Source organism: Eptatretus burgeri, chromosome 14 (genome assembly GCF_056783735.1).
Source record: "Eptatretus burgeri isolate ZD-2024b chromosome 14, Ebu_testis_v1, whole genome shotgun sequence".
NCBI lineage: Eukaryota > Metazoa > Chordata > Myxini > Myxiniformes > Myxinidae > Eptatretus > Eptatretus burgeri.
Window position 1 is genome coordinate 18,792,064 of NC_140974.1, and position 25,090 is coordinate 18,817,153.

General features: G+C 42.3%; 1 protein-coding gene across 10 annotated transcripts in view; it reads left to right on the top strand.

The window, feature by feature from the left end:
• Positions 1 to 25,090, top strand: part of LOC147012734 (phosphatase and actin regulator 1-like) — a 203,120-nt gene that overhangs the window by 59,537 nt on the left and 118,493 nt on the right. For 7 of the 10 annotated variants that reach the window (XM_085853856.1, XM_085853855.1, XM_085853857.1 and 4 more), the window contains one exon: positions 23,720 to 23,884. In XM_085853856.1, the coding sequence (XP_085709982.1) occupies positions 23,720 to 23,884 (165 nt within the window). Of the gene's footprint in view, positions 1 to 646; positions 903 to 12,021; positions 12,133 to 14,394; positions 14,533 to 23,719; positions 23,885 to 25,090 lie in introns of those variants that run through there. The other 3 variants (XM_085853865.1, XM_085853861.1, XM_085853862.1) reach the window with 3 other exon arrangements.

Below are 25,090 nucleotides of genomic sequence, written 5' to 3' on the forward strand. Positions count from 1 at the left end.
CCTGAGCAACTGTTTGTTTTGGGAGAATCGCAAATGCTGGCATGGTACCAAACATGGAATTTGGGGTCTGAGATCGCACTCGACAAACATAATCTTTGCCATGGTATCGTTTTGCTGAATTTGCCCGACAGGGTGTGTGGTCAGGACGCCCTGTTTCTGGGGGAGCTTTTTGAGTTGTGGAATCGTCCATTGTGCCTTCCATGTAGGGAAAACCGAGTATGGTTTGTTGTGTTAATAATATGAGTTCCCTTACAAGGAACTTCAACACAGGAGGAGGCCATTCGATTGATCAAAGCCTGTGATATAGTTGCCAACCTACGGTTGTTTGTCCATGCGGTATTCTTTCAAATGCTGAGCGTCAAGCAAGAAAGCATCAAATACCATTTTCAAAGTCTTTCGTATGACTCAGCTGGGGTTTGAACCGCTGATCTCCCAGACTCAAAGCGGATGCTCCCCACCCCTCCCCAATCCCACCTATGTCTTTCAATATTTGCGGTCGTTTAGTTGGGGATCAAAATGACCGAATGTTTTGCTGGTTTTGTTTGCTTTGTTCTTGTGCTTGTTCAAGGCATTTTGCAGAAAGATTCCTGATACCGTTTGGGGTGGTTCAACGCCCACACAGCTGGTTGTGGAGAGTTAAAAATCCATGGTGCCTGATTATCGGGAACAGGAAAGCTTATCCATCGAGCTGGTTTACTTTCGCTACAAAACCGGCATCTTGGCTCGCAGGGACCAAGGATATGACGATGTTGCAAGACAATGATGCCTTGCTGAGAATTTTAATCGTTTCTAACAATGGAGTCCCATCGGTACATTTATCCTTTCATGGAGATGTGGAGTTCAAGTAATGTTGAGCAACAAGAAGTAAATTCAGCAAATTGTAGTCCAAGAATGTTTCCGAGGTAAGACTGGCGTTGAAAATGTTCTGCAAAGGAAAGACTGAGTGATATATATATATATATATATATATATATATATATATATATATATATATATATATATATTTAAGCCTGGTGTTGGCTTAGTGGTTAGGGTGGCGGCTTGGGATCCCAGTGTCCTGAGTTCAAGCCCCGTTGGGCCACTGATTTAATACACCAGGGGGTTGACTCAGCCTGTCATCCTTCCGAGGTCGGCGAAATGAGTACCAGTATACTGGGCCGGTGTATACCCCGGTTAAAATAGGTGTACCATGTCCCTGTGTCGTAAGAGGCGACCAGGGTTGCGTCAGGAAGGGCATCCGGCGTAAAACATGTGCCAAATCACTATGCGGATCATACAGATGATCCGCTGTGGCGACCCCTAACGGGAGCAGCCGAAAGAAGAAGAAGAGAAGATATATATATATATATATATATATATATATATATATATATATATATATATATATATATATATATATATATATATATATATATATATATATATATACATACACACACACACACACACACACACACACACACACACACACACACACACACACACACACACACACACACACACACACACACACACACACACACACACACAGTGTTCAAAAGTATCCAACCTTAATTTTTCGTGCGTAAACAAAGGAAGCTAGGGAGGCGTGGTTTGGTGCATGTATGTAGGTGATCCTAATCCGTATGCGTGAATATTTTCCCGCCTGCAGAAGCTGTCAGTCGCCGACAGACCGCCGATGAGTGAGGAAGTGGAAGTGAGCGCCGTCGGATTTTCGTTTTTGACAAAATGACGGAAAAACTTGAACATCGCTACTGCATCAAATTTTGTGTAAAGCTTGGCGATTCCCAAGTGGAAACTATCCGTAAGATTCAACAGGCTTTCGGGAACAAAGCAATGGGCACCACACAGATAAAAGAGGGGTACAACCGCTTCAAAGATGGTCGCACATCAGTGGAAAGTGAAGCACGTTCTGCTCGGCCCTCAACATCCCGAAATGAGATCGTCATTGACCAAGTGAGGACCCTGCTGATGCAGGATCATCGAATCGCGATCTGAGAATTTGCAGATGAGGTGGGCGTCGGCATTGGATCCGTTCATTCCATTGTGACTGAGGATTTGGGCTGAAGGAGAATCTCGGCGAAGTTCGTACCAAAGCTGCTAACGATTGAGCAGAAGCAACTCCGTTTGGAGATCACACAGGACATGATGGAGACTGTGAACAGTGATCCAAACTTCTTCAACACAGTGATCACTGGCGATGAGACCACAGTGATCCGTCATTTTGTCAAAAACGAAAATCCGATGACACTCACTTACACTTCCTCACTCGTCGGCGACTGACAGCTTCTGCAGGCGGGAAAATATCCACGCATACGGAGTAGGATCGCCTACATACGTGCACCAAACTACGCCTCCCTCGCTTCATTTGTTTACGCACGAAAAATTAAGGTTGGATACTTTTTGAACACACCTTGTATATGTATATATGTATATATGTATATGTATATATATATATATATATATATATATATATATATATATATATATATATATATATATATATATATATATATATATATATACAGCCATCCCCCGTTTATCGCGGGGGTTACGTTCCAAACCCTCCCGCGGAAAGTGAAAATCCGCGATGAATGGATGCCTCCCCAAAAAATGCCGATTTTTTTATTTTTATTTTTTAATTATTATTTTTTTTTATAAACACGATTGGGTTTGATTTCTATATTGCGAATGTTAAACGCTGTGCGGTGTATTAACACTATTGGGTTTCATTTATATTGAGTGAATATTAAACGCTGGGCGTTGTATAAACACGATTGGGTTTCATTTATATTGAGTGAATATTAAACGCTGGGCGGTGTATAAACACGATTGGGTTTCATTTATATTGAGTGAATTTTAAACGCTGGGCGGTGTATAAACACGATTGGGTTTGATTTAAGGCCCGGTCACACCTTGACGTTTTAGCCAACGTATGGCGATTTTTGAATTTTTTTTCTAAAACGCTGGCACACGTTGAATACGTTATGGGTAAGTTTTGATAACATTGAGAGCACGCTGAAAAACACTGCCATACGTCGTTGTACGCTGGCTTTAAACGTTGTACTTTTTGGTTGTCCTCAAATTTTTTCATGCTTGAAATTTCACGACGTATGCCGGCGTATGACTCGCACGTTCCACTACGCTGGCCACAAGTTGTATGCACGGTCTGCGATCGTTGACAGACGGCAACACATGCTACTTGTAAGTTAATCATAAGTTGAGACACGCTGAGGTAATGTTTAGCTTACGCGAAACTTATTTCTAACGTATGATTAACGTGTTGTTGGCAAGTTACGCGATCGTTGCCACACGTCGACAGACGTTACTTTTAAGTTACTCATAGGCTGAAAGACGTCGGTATAATGGATCGTCCTTGCGTCAGCGTCCACGGCCACGACCAGGACACTTATTTGCAGCATTCTTCAAACTTTTCTTCGGCATGACGAGGATGTTCACACTTCGATGTCTAGCTTGGCTATGATTACAATTGTCCATCGGCAGCGTCTATTTAAAATAGTCGAGTTTGAGCGTTTTAACACGTTCAGAAGAAACGCTTCAAATTTCCAAACCCCAGCGTCAAAAAACAAAGGCGAGTGACAGCAATTTAAATCGTTCATTGTAAACAATGAAAATAGCTGAGTGGTACCGTTTAAAAGTCGTTGAGTGTAAAAAAAAATACAATTGTTGAGCGCAAGCGTCTACTTTCAATCGTGGAGATGCAGCCATTTAAATCGTTGAGTGGCAGCCTATGAACCTACCCGTGGACACGAGTTTATCATTTAAATCGTTAAACGCAAGGACGATCCATCATAACCCACACCCTCCCCCTCACACTCACCTACTACTGCCAACATGAACAAACTACTACTGATACTGATACTGATACTGATACTGCTGACATGGACATCGACTCAAAAAGGAACTCAAACACTGTTGGGTTCCCCTTTTATGAACACCATTTTTATATACCAATTCCCAAAATCACTGGGAACACGTCTTTATATGGCAGTTGTAAGCTAGAAACACGTTCATTTTTTTTTTTTTGTCGACCGGAAGACGTCAGTGGAATACGTCTACATACATTGATGTGTGTTGGGACTACGTAAAGAATTGGTTCAAAGCACGTCAAACATAAGTTAGAAATAAGTTTCGCGTAAAAAAGACATTACCGCGACGTGTTTCGACTTATGAGTAGCTTATAAGTAGCCTTTGTGGACGTGTGTAAGCGTCCACATATCGTGTGTAAAACTTATCCCCACCGCATGCGGAACGTGTGTCATACGCCGAGTACGTCGTAAAATTTTGAACATGTTTAAAATTTCTTGACGTACTCTACTTACTACGACGTATGATAGCGTACTTTAGCGTTCTACTCACGTATACCAAACTTACTCGTACCGTATTTGACGTGCCCCAATGTTTTAGACACATTTTTCTTAGGTCGGCATACGCTGGCAAGATCGCCAAGGTGTGACCGCGATGTTGACACTTCCATTTCTACGGCAGTTATGATTCGAATCGTTGTGCGTCAGCCTTTTAATAGGCTACGTCACGACATCGTCGGCGATGCGTGCAATGCGCTATGCCTAAGTTAGACTATCGTTGGGCATAGGTTGTGTAGGCCGACAACAGGTTCAGCATTCGTTGGTATAAGTTATCTATAACACAACGAAACGTTCTGTGTCCGTTACCAATGCGTTATGCATAAGACCAAGTCGCTATGAATACGTCCGAATCTTGAAAAAAAAACATCAAAAGTTCAACGTAAGCCAGCGTTTTACATAAATTTTAATACGTTGCCATCGCTGGCTAAAACGTCAAGGTGTGATTGGGCCTTTATATCGAGTGAATATTAAACGCTGGGCGATGTATAAACATGATTGGGTTTGATAGGCTCCTGATGTTGGCTTCGTCCTTCTTGATGAAGCGTATGGTCGATTCATTCAAATCATAATGGCGTCCAACTGCGGCAAACCTTTTTCCTTCCCGAAGTATATCAAGCCCCTTCACCTTCTCCTGGAGCGTCAGGACCTTCCTCTGGCGCTTCGGTTCCTTGCCAGAAGCCTTAGAAGGTGCAGGGCGTTTGGGCGGCATCGTGGGGCTTGGAGAAAAAACGTAGAAAATATTCAAAGTTCACAAGCGAAACTTTGTCTCGTGCGTTGTGTGACTGGTCGAGCGCCACGCGTTATAATTTAGTGCTTAAATAATTTATATTTTATATATTACCGCGATGTACCGGGGGAATCCGCAGAAAAAATTAGTTACGTTCCAAGGGAAAACCCGCGATGAACCGGGGGCGCGATAGGTGAACCGCGATATAGCGGGGGATGACTGTATGTATGTATGTATATGTATATATGTATGTATATATATGTATATATATATATGTATGTATATATATATGTATATATATATGTATATATATATATATATATATATATATATATATATATATATATATATATATATATATATATATGAAACGTACACCTCATTCTCACTTGTTTTTGGTGTTTCTTGGACCATTGTGATTATCTCGATCGTCGAGCTTTTTGAACACCCGCATCTATGCAGAAGTAATTTTCTGTGTTCATATGGCTTTGTCTTATTCTTCTTTTGTATGCAACACATGGCTGTGGATAGCATCATTGTTGGGGGTGCAGCTGTGCCACTGATGCAGTGCCCCCTGTAGGTTGGAGGAGGAATGTGGAATTTGTTCCGGATTCCGGCATCAGTTCACATGCTCTTCAAGAAGGCCACCGTCGGATTTTTATCATCCGCCAATGCCGGCAGATGGAACGCCTAGTTTACCGTCCATCAGAGGCATGGCACACACACATTGATGGTTTGCCCTTCATGCAAAACCACCCTGGTCGCAGTATATTGTTGGGCCAAGATTCGAACCCAGGCTAGACAACTCAGAGGCAAGTGTGCGTACCTCTCAGCTATCCTACCAGCACATATATGTCTTTATGAGATGCTTGTTTGTATTGGAAAGCAATTGGTATGCATTAAGCAATTCCATTATCAAATAAAAAACGATAGACGAAGCAGATGGAAATGAATGAAGTGCTGTGTAGGCAAGAAGTAAGGGGCCCATGATGCCTGTTCCATAATCCATTGTACGTAGGCCTCAGAACAAGCAAGCCTTGTTTCTTTCTTTAGGCAAAGAGAACGTTGACACGACAGTCAAACGGCCGAATATGCGTTCATAATACACTCGATAAACATCGACGATGCATCACAGCCGTCTCTTTATTACATCCCGAACATTCTGGAATTTTGAGCCCACCCCCCGCCCGCTCCATGGTATGCACCATCCATGCCCTTGGCCTTCCCTTCCTTCTCCTTACTCACATCTGCTCCCAACCTTCTTTCCTTTCTCTACCCAGTCTTTCTGCAATCAGCTACTCTTTTTATTGCTCCCCACTTTACGTCTTCTCTCCATTTTCACAATGTTTCTGTGATCATGTGAGAGGAGATCTCGTGGCTGGGAAAGTCTTTTGGTTTTATTTCCTCGTTTTGAGAACTAGTTGTGAAGTAGCCAAGTTAACACACATGGACGGATTGGTAAAGTGTCAATGTTGTGCCATTATAATAAGTACAGTGGTTCCACTGCAGTGGAGAACGAACTTGGGATGGTATGTTGAGCTTGGACTTGGCTGCTTGAGGTCGCTTTCTTTCCTTTTTATTTTTGAAATTCCAGAGCAATGAATGTTTGATTTAACGTGTGTGTGTGTGTGCCTGTTTATATTGGTGTTGCCAAAACAGTTTGTAAGCTCAGATTAGGCTTGGTGGTTTGCCTTTGCCTTCTCAGCAGTCAGTCAGGGGAGGGGTTTTGGAATTTGTTCATGGTGCCAGAGGTAACTCGCCAATTCTTCGTGAAGCACACCGTTTGTGATCTTTAATGTCTACCATCTAATTCTGACAGACAGGACACACAGTTTACCAGCCATCTGATTGCCTTGTATGCAAAACACCAGGATGGCAGTTTATAGTTGGGTCGAGATTCCAACCAAGGCACGACAGTTTAAACGTGAGTGCGTACACCTCTCGACTATTCTGCCTGTATACATATACAGTGGGGAGAACAAGTATTTGATACACTGCCGATTTTGCCGGTTTTTCCCGCTTACAAAGCACGTAGAGGTCTGTAATTTTTATCATAGGTACACTTCAACTGTGAAAGACGGAATCTAAAACAAAAATCCTGAAAATCACATTTTATGATTTTTAAATAATTAATTTGCATTTTATTGCATGAAATAAGTATTTGATCACACACCAACCAGTAAGAATTCCAGCTCTCACAGACCTGTTAGTTTTGTCTTTAAGAAGCCCTCCCATTCTCCACTCATTACCTGTGTTAACTGCACCTGTTTGAAATCGTTATCTGCATAAAAGACAGCTGTCTACACTCAATCAATCAGACTCCAACCTCTCCATAATGGGCAAGACCAGAGAGCTGTCTAAGGACATCAGGGACAAAATTGTAGACTTGCACAAGGCTGGGATGGGCTACAGGACAATAGGCAAGCAGCTTGGTGAGAAGGCAACAACTGTTGGCGCAATTATTAGAAAATGAAAGAAGTTCAAGATAAGTCAATCTCCCTCGGTCTGGGGCTCCATGCAAGATCTCACCTCGTGGAGCCTCAATGATCATGAGAAAGGTGAGGGATCAGCCCAGAACTACACGGCAGGACCTGGTCAATTACCTGAATAGAGCTGGGACCACAGTATCAAAGAAAACCATATGTAACACACTACGCCGTCATGGATTAAAATCCTGCAGCACACGCAAGGTCCCTCTGCTCAAGCCAGCGCATGTCCAGGCCCGTCTGAAGTTTGCCAATCACCATCTGGATGATCCAGAGGAGGAATGGGAGAAGGTCATGTGGTCTGATGAGACTAAAATAGAGCTTTTTGGTTTAAACTCCACTCGCCATGTTTGGAGGAAGAAGAAGGATGAGTACAACCGCAAGAACACCATCCCAACCGTGAAGCATGGAGGTGGAAATATCATTCTTTGGCGATGCTTTTCCGCAAAAAGGACATGTATCACGATGGATGGGGCCATGTATCACGAGATCTTGGCCAACAACCTCCTTCCCTCAAGAAGAGCATTGAAGATGGGGCGTGACTGGGTCTTCCAGCGTGACAACGACCCGAAACGCACAGCCAGGGCAACTAAGGAGTGGCTCCGTAAGAAGCATCTCAAGGTCCTGGAGTGGCCAAGCCAGTCTCCAGACCTGAACCCAATAGAAAATCTTTGGAGGGAGCTGAAAGTCTGTGTTGCCCAGCGACAGCCCCGAAACCTGAAGGATCTGGAGAAGATCTGAATGGAGGAGTGGCCCAAAATCCCTGCTGCAGTCTGTGCAACCCTGGTTAAGAACGATAGGAAATGTTTGATCTCTGTAATTGCAAACAAAGGTTACTGCACCAAATATTAAGTTCTGTATTTCTGATGTATCAAATACTTATTTCATGCAATAAAATGCAAATTAATTATTTAAAAATCATACAATGTGATATTCAGGATTTTTGTTTTAGATTCCGTCTTTCACAGTTGAAGTGTACCTATGATAAAAATTACAGACCTCTACGTGCTTTGGAAGTGGGAAAACCTGCAAAATCGGCAGTGTATCAAATACTTGTTCATATATATATATATATGAAGACCACAAGGGGAAAACCAGAGATGTCACTTTTTATAAATTTCAGGGTTATTGCACCTGCTAATAGTTGGCAACATAAGGTTTCCTCTCACAATATTACTTTAACAAATAACCAGGGGTGTCACATAATTTATACGGTATAAAGTTTTGCCGTGCAATGAAAAAACAAGTGTTGTCAAAGCTGAACAAGTAGAAACCCAGAGTTGTCAGTACTTTACTCCTGGTTATCTCCCTTTCATTCATGTTAACTGTTCCATCATAATATTCAGAGTTAAAAAAAAAAATGAAAGGTTGTAAAACTTTCACAGCATAAACTCTGAGCACTCCAATGGCCTATTTGGTTATATCATGGGCTCCGTAGTTGGTGCATATCATGGTTCAAGCCTGGTCAAACCTTTCTTGTGACTTTTATGGGACCCACGCCGTGGCTTAATGGTTAGCGCGTCTGAGTACCCATCCTCATTCGATGTACCCACCGCCCAATCAACCTGCTTAGGTATATGAGGGAGTCACATGAGGTGACTTCGGCTATCGTGGGGGGTGGTTTATCCTTGGTTTCCTCCCGGTTTTCCATCATTTTAAGTAGTACGGAGTAAGAAATGGAGAATCCGTCGTCATATAAGCAAAATACCCTTGAGTATGGCGTTGAACACCAATCACACAAAAAAACAATGACCGTTTAATGTTGAAAAAAATAATCTGTGATCACCAAAGTCATGTAATATATGCTAATAACCAACAAGCATGAATTTGCTGCACATCCTGGGTTAAAATTGCATAGCAATTATTAAACAAGGGAATAACCAGTGATGTCAGTTTGCAACATTGATTCGTTCTTTGCTCTTAAATTAAATAACACAGAAGCTTGGCAAATGCTACATGCTTAATTTGATCGGCCAATGATCACTCTTCCTTTTACTGGAAAATAAATCTACATGACAGTTATTAAACAGTCCACCAAAGTCTTGAAACTTTGTTTTTCAGTTTCTTCCAAATTGACTTATCCTGACATCTCTGGTTTTCCCCTTGTGGTCTTATATATATATATATATATATATATATATATATATATATATATATATATATATATATATATATATATATATATATATATATATATATATATATATATATATATATATATATATATATATATATATATATATATACATATATATATACATACACGAGTGGGGTGTGCTTACACAATGTGAAAGCATATGAACCATGTTTTCTCATTGGCTCGGGTCGCTCAACTGCATTAGATTTTTCATTTTTGTTTTTTTCATTTATTTATTATTTTCATTTTTGGATGTTGTCTGACGATTCTGTGATTTTGTTCTGGTGTAGCAGCTTTGATGTCCACCAGCACGCAAAATTTCAGCTTCCTACGTCACACGAAAGGCACCGATCTTTAATATCAGTCAGTGAGTCAGTGGTTTGAAAGAGCTTTATATAAAATGGATAAATTAACTCCTCCATGCCCTTGTTGCTGAAGAAGCTGCATAAAGCAACCAAGAAAGGCTACCCAATATGAGCCCTTTGCTGTTTCAAACCCTTCCCAGAGTTCTTCCACAGTTGTAAAGACGTTCACAAATAGTACACACATGAGATTCCCAATGCTACACACTCCCTCAGCTGCTGATACAAATCAGGCGACTATATCCATATTCCACCAAGACATGATTGGCACAGATGCATTACCAATGCCCATCGCCCTTTCATGCTTAGCTATGTCATGTTTTACTGTGGTAGAATAGAATCGTGGACAGTGTTGTATCTGTCCATCCATAACGGTGGTGCAGAGGTTTCACACTTACCTTTGTGTTTGAGCTGCTTGCTCTGGTTTTGATTCCAAACCTGACTATATAAACCAGTGATCTTCACTCTTTTTAGAGGGGGGGCACTTTTGCTGATTTAAGACATCAGTGTGAGAGCCGCCACACCACCTGAGAGGACTCTGTAATGGCTGCTATTAGGCCGCGCCCCCATTTACTCTTCTTCATTGTGGTTAACTGGGCTCCAAGCATAATTGTTTGTGTACTGCCAGCTACTGATGAAGTTATCTTACTTTTATGTTTCGCTTTGGAAGACTCGTTTGAAACCGTTGGGTCAATTTGATATTGTTTATGGTGGATTATGATGGAGGTGTTTTCACATTTGTGTATTATTGGCCACACATCAGGGGCCACACTTCAGACCACCTGGGGCCGCCATTGGCTCCCAGGCCACACAATGAAGAACAGTGATATAAACTGTCGGATCGGTGCTTCGTTGGCAAGGTATTTCATCAAAAAACACTCCATCCCTCAGATATACGTTAAGCTGGGTGTCCCACCTGCTGAAATTGTTTGACGTTAATGATCCCACATTGTCCTTCACGAAGAGTCGGCGAGTTGTCGCCTGAACAAATGACAAATTCCAGCCCAAACAACCTTCAGTCGAATGTCGGTCCTGGCCATCACGTTGGCGAGACACTTGCACCATAAACATTGCTCAACTGACCCCGCAAGAATCTGGGATTAATCAAGACCATGAAAGTCGTAGTAGTTGTTGTAGTAAATATTAGCAGCAGTAGTAGCATCCGCTCCGAGTCTGGGAAGTCGGTGGTTCGAGCCCCGGCTGAGTCATATCAAAGACTTTAAAAATGGTGTGCTGCTTCCTTTATTGACGTCAGAGTTTAAATGACTAGAGTATAGACAAACAATCACAAGTTTGCAATAACAGCGTAGGCTGTAAATGGGCATAATGGCCTCCTCCATTGAGGTTCCTTGGAAAGGAATGTTGTTTCTTTGGCAGCCTGTATCTGCTGGTTGCATCAATTTATTCTGGAAGCGCTGCTGTGCCACTGATGCAGTGCCCCTGTTACCAGTAAGCTGGTACTCATTTTGCTGACCTCAGTAGGATGACAGGCTGAGTCAACCCATCTGGTGTTGTTTCACCAGAACAACAGGCGCTCAAACTCAACACCCCAACATCCTAAGCCAGCCACCTTAACCGATACGCCAACACCAGGCTTGATATGGAGCAGTAGTCATGGATGACCATTTAATGAGAATGTGTGAGTTTTCCCAAGGGATGTACTATTTAACTACATGAAACAAATTCCACCCCACCTTCGCACTCGTTTTTATTGGACACACAGCCGAAACTGAACATTATTTATTTATTTTGTTTGACTTCCTTGTACTCGGTGACACATTTCAAAGTCACATGTATGTAAAGCTATTGTCGAGTGACTGCTCATGTGATCTGCTGGTGTGAAAACATCCGAGCCTATTGGCCAAGTGAACACGAAGGCAATATTGTTGTTGATCGTCAGTTGGGGAAAGTAAAAAGGCTCTTTCTGGAGAGTTCTGGAAAGACGGGGAAACACGTTTCACTGCGAAAGGAAGACTTTGGTGTTTTTTTTTTTTTTAAATGGACATTTTCACTCAGAATGATTCAATATGCTGTGAGTGTAACTTTTTTGAATTTGCTGCTTTTCAATATCCTACACTTCTGTTGTATCACAGATAGTGTTTGAAAAAGTAAACGAAATTACTCAACGTTCAAATTATTATTATTATTATTATTATTATTGTTATTATGCTTCTAAGCTGGCAGGAAGCTTATTGTTAATGTCAGGATTATTATTATTATTATTATTATTATTATTATTATTATTATTATTATTCTTCTTCTTCCGATCTACCAGGCAGGAAGCCAATTGTTATTGTCAGGATTATTATTATTATTATTTATTATGCTTCCAATCTGTCTGGCAGGAAGCCGATTGTTATTATGCTTCCTATCTGCCAGGCAGGAAGCCTATTGTTAATGTTCGGATTATTATTATGCTTCCAATCTGACAGGCAGGACACCTTTAGTTAATGTTCGGATTATTATTATTATTATTATTATTTATTATGCTTCCAATCTGTCTGGCAGGAAGCCGATTGTTATTATGCTTCCTATCTGCCGGGCAGGAAGCCTATTGTTAATGTTAGGATTATTATTATGCTTCCAATCTGACAGGCAGGACACCTTTAGTTAATGTTCGGATTATTATTAATAATATTGTTGTTAAATTTTAGCCAATAATCATGCAACAAACATTCATGTTGGAGACCATCCGTTTGTAAAATTTGTCCATCTGTCTGCAGAGGATGACCGTGGAGCTGTACGTCCGACTGACTGTACATCGGAAAACTGAACCGCATGTTTCTCAGGCAGTACTGTACATCCACGTGCGTTGAATTTCGATTTCGAGCGGCTTTCAGTCCCCATGGAGTTCTGTTTCACGACGTGTGCAACACATTCAACACGTCGACGTGTCTGACTTGAAAAGAACACACGTATGGTGATGAATCGTACACGGCAAGGCTTTGTGTGACGTACATGGCGTGACATTACACGTAATCTTCGTAACTGCGTCATGAACTGTTGAACTTGAGGAACTGCAACTTGGACAGATGTTTTGAAGAACAATACACGGTTGTCTCATGCGTCGTCGTCGTCGTCGTCGTCGTCGTCGTCGTCGTCGTCGTCGTCGTCGTCGTCATCATCAATGTAGAGTATTGGTTCTGCTGAAGCAGTTTCTTGGCTACAGTTACAATCCTGGACAGGTCGCCACTCTGACACAAGAAGTCCGGGAAGAATTTATCATTTGTTCTGGGTGCCGACGATAACTCGCCGACTCATCGTGCAGGGCACCGTGGGGTCTTTAACATCCACCAACGAATGTCAGCAGATAGGACACCCAGTTTAACGTCCATCCGAGGGGCGGCACACACATTGATGAATCACTATACCTGTGAAACACCGGGATGACAGTTGATCGCTGGGTCCGTCGTGATTCACACCCAGGCCAGAACAGCTTGGAGGCAAGTGTGCATACCTCTAGGGCCTAGACCATCCTGTCAAGTGTCAGCAATAAGTAGGGGGTTCCATAACCTCATGATGCCTGTTCCATAATCCATGGATGAAGGCCTCAGAACATGTAAGCCTTGTTTATTCCTTTGGCAAAGGCAGCGTTGGCATGACTCGTCTGGATAATGTTAAAGATACACTCGATACATTTTGAGGACACATCACACTCATGTCTTTATTTACCATCTTTAGATGACCATCATCTTTAGACAGCATAAAGGTGAGTGTGCCTAACCTCTCAGTGAGATATATATATATATATATATATATATATATATATATATATATATATATATATATATATCTCACTGAGAGGTTAGGCACAATATATATATATATATATATATATATATATATATATATATATATATATATATATATATATATATATATATATATAGTGTGCCTAACCTAACCTATACACACACATATATATATATATATATATATATATATATATATATATATATATATATATATATATTTTGTGCCTAACCTAACCTAACCTATATATATATATATATATATATATATATATATATATATATATATATATATATATATATATATATATATATATATATATATATATACATACCCTTTCTGCAAGATCACTGCACTGTGCTATGTAGTTAGCCCCAGTGCCCGGGGCTCGGATCCCCCTGCGAGCATTCTGCAAAGCATACGTGTGCTTGGGGCGCGTGCCATGTGGTCACGTGCTGATCACATTCCGAGCGTACCGTGCGGGGCGCGTGCCGTCTGGACGAGGGCGGGGCAGGGGGTCGGAGATTGGAATTTTTCGGTGGGGGGGGGAGTGAGAGGACGCCTGAAGGGATGATCAGCCGGGAATGGGGAAGGAGTCCCATTTTGTAAGGCGACTGCTGTGCATTTTTGCCGATTGGAAGCGAGGAAACGCATACGTGGGGGCAAACGCACGGAAAAGGTAAAAACAAATGGAGATGGTTAAGATTCACGAACTTGGCAAGCTCCAATATCATTAATTGTTTTCAAAACTTTCCGCATATATACTTTTGTCATTGCTGAATGTAGTTTTTACATATTATAACATATGCTTGCTTGGTTGCTGCACTGGTATGTCTAGATATAGAGAGATGAAGCATGAGAGTAAAAAAAATAAATAATTGCAGCCAAACTAAAAGTCTTAAATGTAGTGCACCCTTTTACCCTGCAGCAGCTCACTACACCAACTATGCCACCCTTAAACGAGAGAAATGATTCATTTGGGTCAAGCTTGTACATGGACCATTCCAGATTCTTGAGTACATGTGAAAGAATCGTGTACGCACGCATCAATATTTGTTCTCTACTCATTTTGGAAACAAACGATGGTGCACAAACAATAGCTGATTCTCCAGTGGGATCAAGCAAATCATTTCATGACAGCAAAGCTCCATCCAATGTGGTCTTGAAACGTTGAAACAAAATCTCCTGGAGGATCCATAACTCGCATGATTTTGTAATTGTACACGTATAGTCGTATACTTACAAGGAATAATTGCCAGGTGAGAAAATGTTTAGTAATTTGTGGAAAATGTCGATGATGTAATATGCGCGCCACAAAATATGGATTTTCCTCGTGTGATTCGGCCGGTGCTTTGTACTGACAGTCCGCCACAGGTGCAGGAAACAGAGGTCGGAATAGAAGGATTGAAAGGCGGGAATTAATCGGGTTTCCTCTGGTCCTCAAGAGGTTGGCGTATTGATGATGATGTTGCTCCGCCGCCAGCCCTTCCATTGTGAAGATAGATAGATTTGCCACCCGGGCTGTAACATTGTGTGCTGGTACATGTTCTATGGACTCGTAACTTCATTTTATGAACAATTGTATTTCCAGACATCATCTTCTCCACTGTTGCTTTTCCTCTTCTGTTGCTTTCTTATATATTTTGCTCCTCATTCTCCCTCTCTCTTTCTTTCGCTCTCTCTTTCGCTCTCTTTCTTCTTTTTCTCACCTTGCATTTCCTATTCCCTTTTTCATCCTGTCTTCCTCGTTTCTTCTGCTTCGTATATATTTTTATACATGCTTGAGAGCTTATGGAAAAGCTGAACAAAAGAACATTAAAAGTCCAACAAATCAACTGCGTGAAGGTTAGAAAACATAAGGTTTGTACCAACATCATCATCAGATTGTAGATACGGCTGCAGATGAACGAAGGGGGCAGTTTTGTGGGAATGTTAAAAAAAAAAAAACTTACAAGTTCAAGGAGATTGTAACAGAAGTTGACAACAGCTACGTTCATTCATGATGTGCATGTAGCACCTGGATTTTGAATGGTCTATGTCATTTTATGGGGGGGGAGGGGGGGACAGGTGGCACAGCTATTTTTTCTGATGCAGATTCTGCAATGGACTGCAGTGTTGAAGGACTGGAGGCAGGACAAAGAAAGGACAGACTCGTGTAGGCAACTTAACAGATGGGAGTAAAGGAGAAGAAAGAGGTTGAGGGGAACAATAAGAAATTGGGTACTGTATTGACACGTGCAACCCGGTGAGGCTGGAGAGAGGTCTTTGGTATAAAAGGCAGTGGAAGCAAGTCCGAGGGAAAAGTGTGCAAGAGTATACCTCAAGGTCACCAACTTGTCTGCAGTCGGTCAGTTGAGTTCAAGTGATGGTTCTGACTTCACTGCCTTAGAGTGCAAAATGCACCAGCCAATAAAGAGGAGGCCTGACAGGATGGCCGAGGTGGGTGCACACTAGACGCTGGGCTGTCAAGCCAGAGTTTGAATCTTGATTCGGCTACAAACTGTCATCCTGGTGTTTCGCATGCAGGGCGATTCATTGATGCGTGTGCCATCCATCAGATAGATGTTAAGCTGGGAATCCTGTCTGCCAGAATTCGTTGGTGAACGTTGAAGATCCCACTGCCATTCACGAAGAGTAGGTGAGATATTGCTCAAACTTTGAAAAAAAAATTCCAAATTCCTGCCCTGACTTCCTGAGTCAGTGGTGATCCGACCAAGATTGTAGTCTAGTAACTGCTTCGCCATGCAACGCTATGCATATGGCATGGTACATGAAGATTAATATGGTATGGAGACCAGCATTATTATGAATTGAGAATGACCAAGAAAAAAGTTCCAAGGATGAAATCAGCTTTTTGGCATTTCTTCTGTTTGATTTCCCCCCCCCCCTCTGCTTCCTTGCCTTTTTTCCTTCTTCGTTCCTTTCTTTCAATTTTCTTGTCACCCTTCTCATCTCTTTCCTCATCATCCTGGTCCTCATTTTTGTCCTGCTCAAAACCCCTCATCACCTTTATTGCTGTCGCCCTCCCTGACGTCGACCTCTCGGGCCTCGTCGTCGCTCTCGGGCCACTGTCGTCGCTCCCCCCCTCCTGTCACCGCTGTCAGCCCCCGTCGTCACCCCCTGCCCACGTTGTCACTCTCAGTCCATGTCATCACCCTCCGCCCACCTTGTCACTCTCGGCCCATCGTTAACCTTCTTATTGTCGTCGTCGTCGTCGTCATCCTTGTCCTCATCCTCCTTGCCCTTGTCCTTTTTCCTCATCCTCATCATTCTCTTATTCTTTTATTTAGATCTCAACTGATGTCCATAATTGAGTTGCAAATTTTTTACTTCCTTCCCATACCGTACGTAATGAGTAAAGAACATTTTAATTTCCCATTTTATTTTGATTCAAAGCCTTGATAATTTGGAAATGGCTTAATTTATTCTCGCTCAGCATTTTTTAAACTCTGGCAGATGGAGAAGATTCGTTAAGGTTCCTTCAGTGAGTTGACACACTGACCTTTTGTAATCACGCTTCATCAGGCCTTCACATAGTTTGCTTGATGCAACAAGAAAATAAAATACTGTACTGTACTCTACAGTCAGCCCATTATAAATGTCATCTTCTGCTCTTTTCTTTATTTTGCCATTAAATATATTGTTTGTTGCACCTTAATCGAGGACATCCATTTATTATGTATGCAAGCATGGTGGAATTCTTAGCCCTCCACCCGACCCCCAACCCTCCCGTACAAAGTACACATTGGAACTTTGTCTCCACAATTCCATACCACACTGCCAGAGCACCCTCTGAAATTATTAAAGTTTTGGCCAAACAGGAAATATTTGCTTGCACAAAAGCAAAACAATGGCTCGGTGAGAAATTCCGTTGATTTTTTTTTTTTTTTTAAGTAGTATTAATTAAACAAAATGTTAATCAATCTCTATCTTGATAACCTCACACACAAACTTTGTAAATGTGAGAAGGGTCCTCATGAGTGGACTTGGTTGAACCCTCTCAAAGGTCCAGTCTTATGAAAGGCACAATAAGGTCTTGATCTCATCCGTATTACAAACATGACAGTTTTATCAACATCGGTCACGAAGAACTATGTTCGCTTGATGCAGTGCCCTGGACTGGCAGTGCAACAGACAGCAGTGAGGTCGGACCTGATACCTTCAGAAATCAAACTTGTCAACAGATATTAAGAAGTAAACCTCCGACCAACGATGTTCTACTGCGTGCATGATGATGTTCTTGGCCTGCAAATGAATTTGCTTGACTTTCACTTGAACTACGATCAATACGTGGGTTTATTATCGATGAATTAAGTTATTGCCTATATATACAGTGTGTATGTATATATGTATATATGTATATATATATATATATATATATATATATATATATATATATATATATATATATATATATATATATATATATATATATATATATACATATCTCGATTTTGAAGAGTACAGGAATACAAGGTGTGTTTTGAATCGCCTTGCCTGGATAATAAGGGTTAGTAAAAGCGGAGGTGTTTTCTGGGCCTCTTTAGAATAATTTAGCTTAAGATAAGTTAAGAGACATTCCTGACCCACTTTCTCTTACATACCAAGGACATTATAATAATTGTGCTCTTGTGGGGAGAGTATTGTGCTCGTCTCCCTTCATGTTTTTTAAAATTTCTATCTTTTAACAAGATTTAAAGTTCGTAGTGGAGCTGAAACACACATAAACATACAGGTAACGAAGCAAACACAGCCATTGAGCATAGGGAATGGGCTGTCACTTACCGAGCACTCTGGGCACCAGCAACGTCACAACAATGAGGCCGCCTTTCTCACCGCACTTGGTGAGGAATTTCTTCAAGAGGAATTTCCTCCTCCCCATGGATCCCAAACTTATGGGGATTGCCCGTGCTCTTGACCTTTTAAATGCTGTGAATCAAGCAAGGAAATTGCACCCACAATTTTAAAAGTCTTTGGGATGACTCGGCCTGGCTTTGAACCGCTGACCTCCATGAATCGGAGGTGGAGATCGACCCAGCCATGTTTTTTTCTGTGATTTATCAGACGTACACCGACAGAGAAATGCATTATCTAATACTTGCAAGGGTGCCTGGTGTCCGGTGCTGTTCTCATCATGTTGTCATTTTGAAGAAATCATTTTTTTTTTTGTGGGGACCTAAAACACTTCCCACACCCACAAAGGAATGGGGTCAGAGATCATTTAATATTACCTTTCACATAGCTGCAAAGGCTAATGCACTACAGAGGGATTAAAAAAAAAATCCAACTTTTTTTGAAACAAAAATTTTCAAAACTTTTTGCGTTTTTTGCCGAAACGCTTCTCGGCACTCACTGGTGAACCTCAAAGTTTGACGAGGATCGGTTTGGCCATCTTTGAGAAAAATGGTGACACACACACACACACACACACACACACACACACACACACACACACACACACACACACACACACACACACACACACACACACACCTCTTATAGTATACAATAGATAGCTATATATATACACACACACACACACAAGTGGCGTAGTGGCATGCGCCTGTAATCCAGCTACTCGGAGGCTTGGGTTGGAGGATCGCTTGAGGACGGGAGCTCTGCACTGGGCCGCGCTATGAGGGTGTAGAGCAGCCCGGAATCATGGCGAAACCCAATCCTTATCCCTGGGTCATAAGAGGCGGCGCGGGTTGCGTCAGGAAGGGCATCCGGCGTAAAACCTGTGCCAAATCAGGATGCAGATCATAACGGATGATCCGCTGTGGCCACCCCTAACGGGAGCAGCCGTAAGTCGAACAACATATACACTAGCGGGGAGTGGGGTGTGATTACATGTTTTGTAAGCATAGGAACTGTGCTTCCCCATTATCTCAGGTGGCTCACCTGCATTTTTATAACGCGGTGACATATCGCTGTTATATAATTGGCTATTCTGTCCTCTGTCTTCTGTCACGTCTTCTGTCTCAATTATGGCCGTGTACGTCCCTTTGTTCTGAGGGCTATAAATAGAAATTTGTCCAACGTCACAACTCTTCCCATCATGCATGCTCATTCACCGTGTCTACATTTAAATTTTATTACTGTAAAATTGTTTCGTCATTCTTAACCTAGACTTTTACTGCCCCCAGCCAAGCGATATCAAAGTATTCGCTTCTTGTTTTTTTTTTTTTTGTTTTTTTTAATATTTTCATTCATGGATGTTATCCAACGATTTTGTGATTTTTTTTTTTCAGCTTTCTACATCACCCAGAACGTACTGATCATTAATATCACTTAGTAAGTCAGTGGTTAGAGAGAGCTTTTTACACATATATGTATATATATATATATTGTTACGAATTCGCACCCGCCGGCGTGCGAGCGGCCGCGTACCTCTAATGGCAGCCGTGTCGCCCACCGGACAGACAATTCAGTCGTGACCCTCCTGGAACTATCGCCAGGAACCAGTCACGGGTGAGGATTTAACCTCACCACAGCCCAGTCCGCATTCTACCCGCGCAAGATAGGGTGAATCGCCGAATGTCGATATACCTAAGTACTCGCGCGGGTAACCTACCGAGGGGCTGCACCGCGCCGCAGGTCGGCTTTGGACACGAACCGCTTAAGCGGTCCGTTCCGTTCTAAAGCGATAACCGAGCGGGTATTATCGCCGACCTCGACGGATCCGATTCTCCTTACCGGGTGTTTAAAACCCAACTAATTATTCCACGATGCAAGATGGCATTTACAATGGGGGAAAGATGACGCAACGAACGGGATACGTTTCACACAAGGACATTTATTAACAAGCACACGTATATACAGCCAAGGCAGTCATGCAATGTTCAAGCAAGAAACAAATAAAAAGCATTACCACCGAATACAAGCGATAATGTACATGCACAGTCACTTATGCAGGTTTACTTTACAAGACACGGCGCCACCAAAATTCTTTCAAAAGCAAGAGATGGCCACCCCTAAAGATGAGGGTGGCAGACAGGGTCCGCGGACCTTTATGACGCGGGACCTGGAGGACCGAACGGGTCCCGTGAGACCGTAGCAGGTTACCTGCACCCTCAAGGTGCCTCGGTGGTCGGCGAGTCGCGATGTCCCGCTCCGACGACCGTAAGCGTGGTCGCGCCTGGTTCCGGGCCTCCCACGTGGCCGGCAAGCTCTCTCCGGCGCTCATCGTCCGGATGCGCAGGTCCACCACACAGCCGGCACTGCTGCGCCTTCTGTCCGTGTCTCCCACCAACAGGCCCCTCACAGGACCACGAGCACAGGAACCAAGCGAGGAAGAAGAAGAAGAAGAAGAACTGGACCACCGGGGAGACAGGGCAGGAGAGACGCATTAACCATAGAGAGAGAGAGAGAGCGCGCCTCGTGCGCAGTCCGCCCTTTATAGCGCAGGGCTCCACCCTTCGCCACACCCCGTTTTCGGCTCCACCTTCCTTCGAGAAGCTTCTCAAAAAGGGGCGTGCCCTCACTCCGACCGCCTCATGCCATGCATCCACCAATCGGAAGCGAGCTGCCCTGCCCCCTTCCCTTCACACCAAGCGCGGGGAAAGTAGGCGGGAAAAAAACCCGCGCGTCATCGCAGTTCTTTCCTTGGCGCCTTTTGTTTGATGTTTCCGACGTGGAAACCGTGGTAGCGTGGTCCGTGGAGGATGGCGTTCGGAAGTGGACATAGTGGCGAAGATGGTGGTGGTTGTTGTGATGGTTATTGTAGCGTGGTTGGCGTTGTGGCGTAGTTGGTGACGGTTGTTTGTGTGGAGGTTTGTTGCGTGCTTGACGTTGTGGCGTACTTGGTGGCGGTTGTTGTTTGCGTGGTTCAAAATAACGATAGAGAAAAACTGCTATCTCAAAGGGTCGCAGCCCAGTGAACACGAATATATCCCTCTAAACAACGGTGGGGAAACCTATCTGAACACTCACTGACCGGGATAACTGATCTAAGGAACCTTTATGATGTTCTGCGAATTTCCACAGCCGTAACTATATATATATATATATATATATATATATATATATATATATATATATATATATATATATATATATATATATATATATGCATACATACATATGATGATCAGCAACTTAATACATTTTGAGTGTTTGAAAGTTGTTTTTCCAAAAAAGTTGAAAGTTAAAAAAAATACTCAGTGGTGATGTGATATTTTGTTGTTTTGTTTTTATTTTCTTTACCTCCACCACTGAAGGTGGACAGAGGTTATGTTTGCACCTCTGTCTGTGAGCAGGATATCTCAAAATGTTGTGCAACGATTTCAAGGAAATTGAGTGGACAGGTTAGGTGTGTGACAAGGATGAATTGATTAGCTTTTGTCCGGATCCAAATCCGAGAACTTTTTTTGAGGCATTCTAAGTTCACAATTGAGAGATTGGGACAAAAACGATATATACCACGATGTCTAAAAAGTTGTGGACGGATTCAGCCAAAACTTGGTGGACAGGTTAGGTGTATGACACCGAACAATTGATTTGATTTTGCTGAAGATCCAAATTTGGATCTCGATACAAGAATTTTTAAAGTGTTTTTGTAAAGTGTTAAAGAATTTTTAAACCAGAACAAACCGAATGGATTTTGCTTTTATGTCCGGATCCAGATCCGGCATATCATTGGGATACAAAACGTAAACTGTTCAGCCTGGCGGAGGTATACTGAGTGCTGTTCTATTTTTGTAATGTGCTCCATCCCTCAGATTTGGACCTGCACTTGGTTGTCCCATCTGTTTTTCTGGTTTGGACATTACAGATCTCAGTACCTCTTAAACAAATAATAGGCCACGGTTTGTCGATACTTGGGCAGATTCCCTTCTTGGGGTTAACGAGTTATTTATCTAAGTACTACCTGGATTTGGTAGTGTGCTGGGATTTGAACAGATATGGCACAGAGAATGGGCTAAATGGCTTACTCTCTTGCCGAAATACCATGCAATATCTTGTAATTGACTAATTAATTATTACTTTATACTATCATGCACATATCATCTTTCTACATCATAACTATAACTAAAAGCAACCAAGCTAGATTATGGTTGATTTGTGACATGTATGTAAATATTAAATCGGTACGGTATTAAAATATGTTCCATAACAACCATATTTCAGCATTGTAGTTCATTACAATTGGTGTAAGGCTGAACATATATCGAGGCCATTCATCCATTATTCATGAACATTTTCTATATTCATGTGATATTCACCAACCATACGAACAAACATTGGTGCAATTGCCAGGTATTTTCCAGGTGTGTTGACATCATTTCCTGTGCTTTAAAATTCCATTCTGAGTAATTTGGTCGAGATATAATCCACCTCTTTATTGATCATTCAGAAGTGGACAACTCTATTCGTCAGTCATCCTGACTCGAAGGAACGCCGTCACGTGTGCAGATATCTCTCGTGGATAGCATGAGAAACGTCAACAACGTTTGATTAATTGCCAGCGATTTCCTTTGCAATAAGTACATGCCCCACTCAGCATCGGGCAATATTCAAGCGGAAGACGTTTGATGCTTGCGAGTCAATTGCAACTTGCATTCGATTTTGTGAGGAGGTGATTCTTGAGCAAAATGTGTCCAAGCCATTTTGTTGAGGCACCTCCCCTGTGATTCATGTGGGCAATTTGCCTCAATGTATGGACAACTTACTTGAAGACTAATGCTTCGATACAACTTTTACGAGTACCAACTCAACACTGTTCATTGCCAATAAGTTAAAGAGAAGCTTGGAAAAATGAAGTACGCATCCCCCAAACCCCACAGTTAAACCTAACTACATTGAAACTTTGCTTGATTGAACGAGCTTCATGTGCCAAATCCTTGTGTTCCTTTTTACCTCCACAGCTGAAGAGGTGGTGCGTCTGGCTGCGATGCGCTCTGAGTCCCTGGTACCCGGAGCCCACACCCCTCCTATCCGACGACGCAGCAAGCTTGCCACCCTCGGCCGCTTCTTCAAGCCATGGAAGTGGCGAAAACGAAAGAGTGAGAAGTTTCGACAAACCTCTGCTGGTAAGTGGCGTTGCCTGCCTTCATTTTGGTCATATTGCTTCTGACGATGCTCTTGAATATATCTTTGGTAACGTGCCCAAGTGCATTGTAATAAGATTTGAGAGTGTATACAAAACTTCGCACTCGATAGAATCTTTTTCTCAGTGACTCGCAGCTCGGTTCGTGTTTTCCCACTCGCAAAGCATGATGTCAGCGGTGACGTGGTTTGCTCAAACACAATTAAAGTGTGACTTTAAAGGTCAGAAAGATCTGTCGCAGCAAAACTTGTGTGTTGTTTAGAACAGTCACTCGTGTTGTGCGGTCATCACGTTACGTTCAGTGTCGGCATCCTCGATAATTTCACCCAAGAACACGAATTACCTCTGAAGATGACCGCGTGAGTTGGATCTGTGCACACACCTTGCTAAGCACCTCGTCGCAGCACAACTTTCGGGTATTTCATTAAAGAGTCTGAATTTACACCGAACGGTATATTCGTGATGTTGCGGTTGAAGGGATGGAAACTTCTTGATGTGTACCGAAGTGCCGGTCATCATTGCTGAACATTTCACCATCAGGATCATTAATTCTGCTTTACCATCACAGGGGTCAGCATTGAGGACACATAGGACCAAGGACATCAATCTACTGTAATGAGCAAAGGGGTTCAATGTTGCATGTCGTTTGATGTTTCGCTTTTGTGTGCAAGATGTGGATGTACAAATTTTACTTGTATAGAATTTGCTTCGTATGTTTACTGAATGAGATTATAGCATATGTTTGTCTTGTCCATCACATTTTGCCTTGACCTTTCTGTATCATCGAGTAAATTGCCAAATAATATCTCATATTTTTGTGGGGCAGGGGAGGGGGGTTCGTGCCGCAGCGTATGCAGACCGATTGCTTTGTTGTTGTTGTTCCCTGTTGGGGAACCGTGCTCTTGGGACCAGATCCAATCTGGAAGTGGTTACTGACAGATCATCACTCGTTGCTTTTTAGCCAGGGATGAATGTACCACTTGCACTCCAAACGAGAGCAAAGTCGATGGCACGTCCACCGAAAATCGCCACGCTTCCCACCTAAAGTAAAGTTTGAAAGATGGCAAAAAGTTCCACGAGGATTGACCCAATTTCAAATTTTGAGTTGGAAAAAAAAAAACTTCCGTTTTGACCACTGTTACCCCCTGGGCCAGGAACCTTGGATCAAATCCAAAAAATTGTAACCTAA